Below are 10256 nucleotides of genomic sequence, written 5' to 3' on the forward strand. Positions count from 1 at the left end.
TCGTTGGGAGGCCTGTAAAACGAGATCATGGTGGGGGCGGGGCCGAAAAGACGGCACGGTGAGACATGCCGTGAAGAGTGGGTCGGGAAGAGGGACTAGGGGCTCGCGGGGCAGAGTCGGGGGATGCTCGCGGGGCGTCAGGTTGCGGGGGAGCGCGGGGCGCGGAGGGGCCGTGGGGGCGGGGCCGGGAGCAGGGGGCGGGGCCGGGAGCAGGGGGCGGGGCCGGGACGCCGGCGCGGGCGGTGGAGCGCGGGGGCGGGCCCAGGTGAGCCGGGCTACCGCCCCCTTCGGCCCTCCTCCCCGGCCTCGCCCGCCCCTCAGTCGCCCAGCTGCGCCTCCTGCGCTGGCTCCGCTGGCCGAGCGGACGGCGGCTGGCGGCGTCTTCGGCCCAGGCCAGGTCCAGGTCCGGCTCGGCTCCATCTTGGGCCGCTGCGCCGGGCACCTGTGGCGGCCACAGGAGCAGCGCTTCCGCCGGCCTCCGCGGCCCCGGGCGGGCAAGAGGGTGAGAGGCCAGCTCGGTGCTCGCCCGTGTTGGGGCGAAGGAGGGTGGGATGGGCGGCACCTCCCCTTCTTGCGCCCGGAACCCCACTCCTCACCTTTCTCTGAGCCCCGACCCTACGCATCCCGGCCCCCGCCCAGTGCTCAGCGCACCCCTGGGCTGCATCCCTCCTCCCATCTCTGGGCTCATTGCCTGAACTATCCCCTTTTCCACGTCTCCTCTGCCCATCCTCCCATTTCTCAATATTCAATGCCCAGGACCTCGTCTCTTTCTGCCAACCCCCACCGTTCCTACCGCTTCTTCACGCTTCCTTCCTCTTCCCTTTTCCATCCCCACCCCTCATCCCACTGTTCCCAGCCCCCGACCTCCCTTCACTCTCATGCCTCCTGCCCTCCATCCCTGCCCGCTTACCCCACAGCCCCCCGTCTTCCTCCAGTCACAGTCTTTGCTGCTGGGAAGGTCTGTAGCCCTGTTTGGGGGGTCATGTTGAGGACCTTCTCCCTGAGTCCAGGTGGGCTTTGTGTGGGAGGACAGGACAGTGACCCTTGCCCTAGGGGAGAGTGTATGGTGCCGTGTGTTCAGGCCTTTGGCCCCACAGCTAGAAGCGGCCTGTCTGTCTGGTGCGCAGAGTGCAGCTGTGTGGATGCTGTTTCCTGCAGGCTCACACAGCAAACAGGCCTATGTGTGGGCCCCTGGTGGGTCCATGGGTGTGGTGTGGGCCTATAGTGGTTCATGGGAGCCCATGGCCACACAGGTAGGGACACACCAGCCACCAGGGCTGCTTCAGGTTGGGGGCAGCTGGGCCTGGAGGCTGACCTTTTTCATCTCCGGTTCCTCCTGGGAAGTATGGGCAAATCCTCCTCAGGGGAGGAATCTCTTGCCTGGTGGGATCTAGGCCTCTCTGTGGTGAGCAGAGCTGGGTCTGGGACCTCTGCCCCACTGTTCCCCAGAACCCTCTCCTGGCACAGCTTGTGACGTGGGCACTTTGTTCTTAAGACTCCTTCATCCTCTGTGAAGGGCAGGTTTTGTGCCTCCAAACACTTCTCAGTAGCTCAGGAATGCTCCCTGCTGCTTTCCCTAACTTTGGCCCTGTCAGTCCTGTCAGGCCCTCTTTGCTGGGGTGGATCAGACCACCTACTGGAGGTTGCCACGCCCCTCACTATACAATGAAGGATTTGGGTGGTGTATGTCCCTACCTGGTCCCTGGTTCATATGTCAACATTTGAGGAGTGTGTGTGTGTCTGTATGCATGCATGAGTGTATGTATGCATATGCTCCCAAGTTGAGGTTTAAAATAGACTTGGAAACAGTGTGATGATGGAGACATTGGGAACATTGGTGGTGACTACCACCATCCTAGGATGGGATGAGGAATGGAAAAATTAAGAAGCAAACCAAGCTACCCTACAATCTAAATGGCTTCCTAAAAGCCATCTTTCTACCCCTACCCCCACTTCCAAGTACTAGTCCTGTGCTACCTTGAGCACAAGTCACTCTTGATGGGAGGAAGAAAGGTAAGGTTATTAACGATCACTGTTCCAGGCAGTCCATATGCCATCACATTATGTCTTCACAACAGCCCTGAAGGGTAGGGATTTATTTCCGATTTGCAGACAGGGGAAACTGAGGCTCAAAGAGGTTAGGGGTCCACCTGAGTGTGCATACGTAGGAAGGGCAAGAGCCTGGATTGGAAGTATACCCCTTTGCCTCGCCTGTTCGTCCCTGGCTCCAAAGTTCATCTGATCAGCTCTATTGCTTCCTGGGCAGCCTCTGTTCTTGGTGGTAGGTGTGGTGTGAAAAATCTTCTTTCCCTAGCATAACTCAAAACAACTTCCCCTGAAGCTCTTCCCTCGATCAGACTGGGAAGGCCAGCTGGGGTTCAGTTGTGGGGTCTTTGACATTTCTGAGCTGTTCCAGGTCTTAGATTGTCACCTGCCATTTATGGAGGTGGCTAAGGAAGGAAACTAACAGAAATATAACCTCCCACTCCCCTGGGGTCTCTTTGTGGTCACTGCTTTCACTCTGAGATGGCCAACTCTGAGCATCAGGCAGCCATCTGGTGAGGCAGATACAGCAGTACCCTGTCCCTGACAGCTTCTCACCGGCTCCTGGTGGAGACTAAGTGTGCCCCCCAGCCTTGTCCCTGTTTCCTCAAGGAGACCAAGGTCTGGCTTCTTATGGCCCTCCTCAAGAGAAAGGTCCAGGGTAGGTGGGGTTCAGTCAGAGGATGTGTAGGCTGTCCAGATAGGACTTCCTTCGTGTTCTTGGACTTGGAGCTCAGTGGTTGTCTGCCTGCCAGGGTCCATCTATGACCACAGCCTTCTTAGCCAGCAGGTCGCCTTCTGTCTTTCTGACTCTTGGCTGCCTACAGAGCTGCTAAGAAGCAGGTAGGGTGAATGGGCATCAAGACTTTGTTCTTACTTGTTCACTTGTTCCACTGGCATGTCATGGGTACCACTGGGTACCCATGTGCTGGGTGCTGGGACTCCAGTTGAGTCATGGCAACAATAAATAAAAAGGGATGCCAGTGGAAGAGTGATAGTGTCCAGGACGGAGGTCTGCACCGTTCTCAAGAGGGAGCACAGAGAACCTCGGACACTCCTGAGTTTGATTCCTGGCTTAACCACTTACCAGCTATGTGCCCTTGAGCAAGTCACTAAACCTCTCTGAGCTTTGGTTTCCTCTTCTGTAGAATGGAGAAGATGACTTATCTCCTGAGATTGCTCTTACTATTCCATGAGACAGTGCTGGAAAGGAGATGGCACGTGCCTGATACATGGTGGGTGATTGGACACTTGGAACTACTGTTCTTATTATCATCACTGTGATTGTTATTGACTTTGTTGCCCTTCTCTGTTTATATGTCCACCTTAGAGCCTGAGAGTAGGGCCTGGGCCGCAGTCTTTTCTTGTCTATTCATCATTTTCCTGACTCTTCCAGGGACCAGTCTGGTTTCAGCCCCAAGGAGCAGCTAGGACAGGAGACTCCTGCCCAGGCTGGTACCATGTGTAGAGCTGCGCAGTTGAGTGTGGTCATCAGTAACAATTTGTGGCCCTTTAAATTTCAATTTTGTTGTTTACTCCCTAAGTTGTGTCTGACTCTTTTGCAGCCCCATGGACTGTAGCCTGCCAAGCTCCTCTGTCCATGGGATTTCCCAGGCAAGAATATTGAAGTGGGTTGTCATTTCCTTCTCCAGGGCATCTTTCTGACTCAGGGATTGAGCTCACATCCCCGGCATTGGCAGGCGGATTCTTTACTGTTGAGCCACCTGGGAAGCCCTAGATTTCAGTTACTTAAACAAAATCAGAAAATCAGTTTCTTAGTTGCACTAGCCATCTGTCAAGTGCTCAGTGGCCACATGTGACCATAACAACCACATTGGACAGCACAGAGCAGCATCTTTTCATCATGGCTGAAAGTTGTGCTGAACTGGGCTTCGTAGCAAGCCTGGAACTCTCAGGGGACAGTTGCTCTAGAAACACCCTCACCATTGGCTTGAACAGCCACCAGCCATCTCCTGAGCTCTGGGGCAACAGGAAGTTTTAATATACAGAAACTGAGTTCCTGAGAGCCCTTCCCACATTCCCTTTCAGTGGCCTTGCTCACCTGGCCAGGGTGGTTGGTTTCGTGGCAGTTCTTATCAGCCCAGGCTGGGAGGACAGGACTGGGATTGCCCAAATTGCCACTGTTGCCTGCTGTCCCCACCCTGTTTCTCCAGCATGTTCTGCCTGGCTGGGAGTCTCAGAGTGATGTTTCTTATTGACGACTTTGCCCTGGGCCAGGCTGGCTCATGCCCTGACCCCACTCCCTCTCTCTGGGCCCTGCCCAGCCCCCAGCCCGCTGCCCCCTTGTGATCTGAACATATGCCTCCTGCTTTCTGCTCACCCTGTTCCGTGTTCCTTCCTCCCGGGCACCATCTCCTTCCTCTCTCTCCAGGCCCAACTTGCAGGTCTGGAGGAGTCTGTATGGCTAGAGAAAGGGATAAGAATGACTGGAAGGGAGCAGGGGCAAGAGAGTACATGTGTCTGATTGGTGGTACAGGTATTCCCTACTTTTCAAAAGTTTGTTTTATTCCACTTCACTTTCATGGGAGACCTACATTAATTAGTAACTTTTCAGTAATGGAAAGAATTTCGAAGAGTTTTATAAGACAAGGTAATTGCTTCTTTACACTATTTTGGTTTATGAAAAGGTTTCATAGGAATTCTCTTCTTTCAGATAGTGGGGGTGACCTATATTGGACCCTATTTGGGGGCACAGCAGATCTGCATTAGTTCCCTGTTGCCTGATCTCAAGAGCATGGCACATAGAAGGTGCTCATGAGATGGCAGTGGGAGGAATGAACAAATGCTGAGTGAGTCCTAAAGGGCTGATATGGGAGCCTCTCCTATCCTTGGAGCATGCAGTGGGAACCAGGAAACCCCTTCCCTTTCACAGCGGCCAAGACTGAGCCCCAGAGACTTGACAACCTAGCCAGGCTAGGCCAGAGAGGATGGGGAGGGAGCATGGGAGAACCCAGGGTGTTCTCAGTGTGCCCTGTATTCATTTCTTTCTCATTCCCCCAAACTTCCCTGCCCCCCACTGTGTACCAAAGAGGCTCCAGTCCAAGTGAGTGAAATAGTGATGGTTCTGGGAGGAACCAGGGTAGTATTCATCAGTCCAGCTTTACTGGTTATTAAATACTGTAATAGTTTTGTGCTGATTGACTAAGAGCTATTGTCTGAAAGCCCCGAGCCCCAAGGCCCCAGCAGGCTTGGCCTCTCCCCTGGCTTCCCCCTCCCCCATAAACCAGCAGTAGAGTCAGCAACTAGCCTTCTGGATGATCTCTAGGATCTTACCCTAGGGCTGGTTCTGATCATTCAGTTTGGTTTTTAGATATTTGAAGTGTCATCCTGTGTATGTGTGGTGGTCTCCTGTCATCATCTTGCTTGTGGCTCTGACTGGTCAGGCAGGCTGAGACTGAAACTGTCCCCTCAGTGTGCCTTGCATTGTGTGAACCCCCAGCAGAATCCAGCAGAGATGCTGCTACCCAACTCAGTGCCACCCCCTCCCTCTCTCTCTCCTGCAGGCAACCATGAGATCCAGCCGTCCTGAGCCGGATGCCCCGGAACCCCTCAGTCCCTGCCCTCAGCCCCTGTCCCGAAGTTCCTCCAGCCTGCTGGGCGAAGGCCGGGGGCAGAGGCCAGAGTATCGCAAGAGGGCCAGCAGCACTGTATGGCACGCCCAGCTGGGTGAGGCCAGCACTGGTGCCCAGGTACCAGAGGAGGAGGGGCACCAGGCTGAGCACATGCAGCAGGCACGGGCCTCCAGCCCCCAGCTGCAGCCCGGTGCCGTGGGCCACTGGCGTAGCAGCACTGTGGGCAACGTGTCCACCGTGGGCAGTAGTGACCTGTGTCACCCACGGGACCCCAGCACTGCCGCTGTGCAGAGGAGCCACTCGGACCTGGTTCGCAGCACCCACACCCGGGGCCACAGTGGTGCTCGAAAGGCCAGCCTCAGCTGCTCAGCCCTGGGCAGCTCGCCTGTCCATAGGGCTCAGCTGAAGCCCAGCAGCACCTCTGGCCAGAGTGTCCAGACTCCTGCAGGCTTGGAAAGGGACCTGGCTCCGGAGGACAAGACTTCAAGCTCAGCCTGGACACTGGAGAGTCAGGTGTGGGTGTCACCAGCTGCCCTGGGAGGCACGGTGACCCACAGCAGCAGCCCCAAAGCCACTGGTCAGTCGGCCATCACCTCCTGCCATGCTTTGTCTCCAGCAGCCCTACTCTGTGGCATGAGGGAGGTGGGGGCCAGCAGCTGCTGCCATGGCTTGCCTGCCCCGGGGATTCTGGCCTTTCCCAAACTAGTGGCATCAGTGAGTGAATCTAGGCTGCAGGCTCAGCATGGGGTGAAACTCCAATGTAGGTTTCCTGGGGGGCTTCCAGGACATTCCCACTGCTGTGCCCACCCTTGGGGTCCCACAGGGTTAGCCGTGGAGCCTGGTGCCAGGACCAAGGATATGTGGACCATGACCTCAGCAAGTGACTTGGCCCCAGTCTTGGCTTCCCCTATGTCAGCCCAGGATGCTGGTGTACAAGCAGCCCCCAAAGCAGTCTGCAAGGCAGTGGCCACTAGTCCACCTCTGGAAGACCCTGTGGCTCTGCACATGTTCCCGGAAGTAACTCTGGAGTCCAGCCTGGCAGAGGCGCCATCCCCTGTGCGGGACGTACGATGGGATGCTGAGGGCATGACATGGGAGGTGTATGGAGCTGCAGTGGACCCAGAGGTGCTCGGTGTGGCCATCCAGAAGCACCTGGAGATGCAATTTGAGCAGCTGCAGCGGGCCCCTGCCAGTGAGGACAGCCTGTCTGCTGAGGGTAGGAGGGGGCCACTTCGAGCTGTCATGCAGTCTCTGCGGCGCCCTAGCTGCTGTGGCTGCTCCAGTGCAGCCCCTGAGTGAGGAGCTGCAGCCCCTGGAGCTGCCCGGGGTACATGGACTCAACCCCAGGGACAATGGAGTCCCCATGCTCTTTGGATCCACAGGCACCCACCGACATGTCTCTGTTCTCTGCTGCCCGCAGATCACAGGACTACAGCCTGGGGGTTCTCTGCCTCTGGCAGTTGGGCTAGTTTATAAGGGCTTGATTCCCAAGAATCATGTGGGCTCTGAACTTTGGGACAGTTTCAACACTGTGCATAAAGGGGATCCTGACTTTTCTGTAAAAACCCTTGACCTTCTATCCAGTCTCTGTTCAGAACTCTGCCATGATTTTCCCCAGGCCTCTTTGTGGCTTTATTTTCACAACAGTGCTGAGATACGACAAATTCCTGACATAAGAGGTGGGGTCTCAAGTGGCAAGGGCTGTCTAAGTCTTTAGGGAAGGGAGCTGACATTGTCGAGGCTTCCTGTGTGCCACACACTTGTCAACTCACTTTCCTGAGTCTTCACCGTGTTTTACAGACATAACCACAGACATTTGGCAAGACTGCAGCTGCCATGCCCAGGCTGGACAGCTCACGGTGGTGGGCTAAGAGCAGAGCGGGGGGCTGGCTGAAGCCTGGAGTGTTTTCCTGCAGCATGTGGTTGGCAGAGCAGGGCAATTGTGAATAAGAATTTATTGAGCCCATATTCAGTGCCAGGTTTTGTGGATTCCTTGGGGAAGAAGTTGCCTGTGCCCTTGTTGAGCTCACAGTGGGGACGGGAGGGCTTTGAGCATTATAGAGGGCTGCAGGGTACTTTTCGGAGCCAACCGCCTGGTAGATCATTGTGTTGCTGCTGCTGCTGCTGCTGCTAAGTCACTTCAGTCGTGTCCGACTCTGTGCGACCCCACAGACGGCAGCCTACCAGGCTCCCCCGTCTCTGGGATTCTCCAGGCAAGAACACTGGAGTGGGTTACCATTTCCTTCTCCAATGCAGGAAAGTGAAAAGTGAAAGTGAAGTCGCTCAGTCGTGTCTGACTCTTAGCGACCCCATGGACTGCAGCCTACTAGGCTCCTCCATCCATGGGATTTTCCAGGCAAGAGTACTGGAGTGGGGTGCCATTGCTTCTCCGAGATCATTGTGTTAGGGTCTGGCAAAGGTTAGTGCCCTGCTGAGAATCACTTAGAATGGGAAGGTGGAGTCAGGACCCATATGCAGCCCTGCCCATGACATGGTCCTGTTCCTGGGCCCCCTTCTGCACCCAGGAACCCAGGATCTGACAGCTAGCATATTCCCCATTCCCAAGGGACCAGTACTCTTGAGGTGGAAATGACTCACAACGGTGGGTTAACTTTAAAGCAGTAGAGACAACAGGCCAGAGAAACCAGGTGAGAAAGGCATGATTCAGGTCAGAATGCATCCCAAGACCCAGCATGGGGCTTTCATATTCCAAAATGTGACTTTTTCACTGCCAGCTGAGGCTGGGTAAACTGCCACTCCTGCTTGAAAATGACAGCAGATCAGGGCTGCTTCTGAGGGTGGGCCTGGGACAAAGGGGTGTTGTGGTGTGTAGGAGGGGACTTGACTTTATCTGCCTTTTAAAATGTGATCAAGCAGATTGTCATGCAGTCATGAGGGTCTTGACACCATGTAGCCTAGGGTCCTGGGCCTGTCTATCCCTCCATGTGTGGAATGGGGCAGGTGAGTCCACTCTTGGGAGTGACACGTGGGCACCAGGGTGTCCTCATCTCTGGCCCTGCATGGGAGCATCAAGAACCCCAGTTGTGGGGACACCAGGGGAGGGGTGATGAACTGGCATAGGAAGTCACCTTCACATAGGGCCAGAGCTGAGCAGGGTCTTGACACAGTGGGGCTGGATGGGTGGGTGAGTGGGACACGGCATACTAGGCAGAACAGCCTGGTCAGAGGCTTTGGAGGTTCCTGCCTTGCCTGGGTTGTGGTGAATCATTGAAGTACAGGCTGTATTGGTGTGTCTGTCGGGTTGGGAGGCTGGTAAGGGGGTCCCAACTGCAAAGATCCTGGTGTGACTATGGAATGGGACTTTATAGGAGCTGTGGATGCAGGAGTGGGGCCAGATTTCCTTACAGTAATATCCCCTTGGCTGTCATGATGGGAGATTCATGTGAAAGAAGTGGGAGGCGGGAGCCTGGGTCGGGGGGAGGGGTACTTGGGTACGGGAGCCAAGGAGGGGCCTGTTGGGGGAACATGGAGTGGGTAGCTGGGGCTGAGCGCACATACTCACACAGTGTGTGGTGGATTTGGGAAGGAGGAGGAGTTGCAGAAAGCTGAGGTTTCCAGTTTGAATGAAAGGAGATGAAGCTACCACGTGGGACAAGGTGGGAGGCCCGGGAGGGGCAGGGAAGGGCCATATGCCCAGGGCTTGGTGGGCGCCAGTGACAGCCTTCATGGAGAGACTTCTGCTCTGCCCTACACATATCAGCATGGGTTTACTCTCCATACACCGCCTTTACATGCTATACCTGGTATGCCAAGATGGCAGGCTGGGATGCACCCCGAATGGGAAGGGCTAGCCCAGCCACCCACCTATCTCATCACGACCGAGGTGAAAGTTTGCAGGGTGGTGCTGGAATCCAGTCTGGCCTGTGTCTGACCTTGGTGCTATGCGTAGCTGGGGCCCACAGAACACCCCCCTAGGTAAGCTTGCCACCTCCAGACAGTGGAAAAAGAGTGGAAAAACCTTGGCCTCACTAACCCAGGTTGCACAGTCTCTGCGGACAGGGCTACTTGGAGGAGCTGAAGCTTCATTTCTAAATTCAACCTGGAGACCCAATCCACCACCCCACTTCCTGGGCCAGGCCTGACTGGCAGTGGTTGAGGGTCCCAGGACATGGGCACCGGCTTCCTTTATAGGTCTCCTCCTCTCAGACTCCAGATTTCTGTCCAGACTTTCTGACCCCGTCAGGCCTGGCTCTGGGAAGTGGTGGATTTCATTGTGTGTAATTTGTTTTGTTTAGAATTTGAAATAAAGCAATGGAGGTCACAACTTAGCCAGGGAAGGATTTTGTTCTGGTAGATTCTGTCCTTTAGAACATCCTCCAGGCTCTTAGAGCTCCCCATCCAGGCAGGAATCTCCTTCCCTCATCTCCATGGACTCTCCCTTCTGTCCACTGGCTCTCCATCCTGGCAACCTGGGCCCCTGATAGCAGGAGCCTGGCTCCCTGATGCTTGTCCCCTGTGGGCCTAGCCAGGACACAGGGCGTACATCTCCTGTCCAAATCCAAGTCTGCCATCACCCCCACAGATATCACCAGTTTACCTGGGGAAGAAGCTGTCCCTGCCAGAGTGTAGGCTACTGGTGGCCTGAGATCACAGTGTTGG

At 55.6% G+C, this 10256-nt stretch overlaps 1 protein-coding gene across 1 annotated transcript; it reads left to right on the forward strand.

Annotated features, from left to right (window-relative positions):
• The first annotated feature begins 338 nt into the window (after positions 1–338).
• GPRIN2 (G protein regulated inducer of neurite outgrowth 2) lies at positions 339–9054 on the forward strand. Its single transcript, XM_055425280.2, has 2 exons — positions 339–502; positions 5568–9054. The coding sequence occupies exon 2, from the start codon at positions 5574–5576 to the stop codon at positions 6933–6935; it is 1362 nt and encodes a 453-aa protein (XP_055281255.2). The 5' UTR covers positions 339–502; positions 5568–5573; the 3' UTR covers positions 6936–9054.
• Positions 9055–10256: the final 1202 nt, after the last annotated feature.

This window comes from Moschus berezovskii, chromosome 12 (assembly GCF_049115385.1).
Source record: "Moschus berezovskii isolate FMDL1 chromosome 12, NW_MosBer_1.0, whole genome shotgun sequence".
Taxonomy (NCBI): Eukaryota; Metazoa; Chordata; class Mammalia; order Artiodactyla; family Moschidae; genus Moschus; species Moschus berezovskii.

Coding starts and splice junctions, on each gene's coding strand:
- GPRIN2 (XM_055425280.2), top strand. CDS start 5,574: ATGAGATCCAGCCGTCCTGAGCCGGATGCCCCGGAACCCCTCAGTCCC.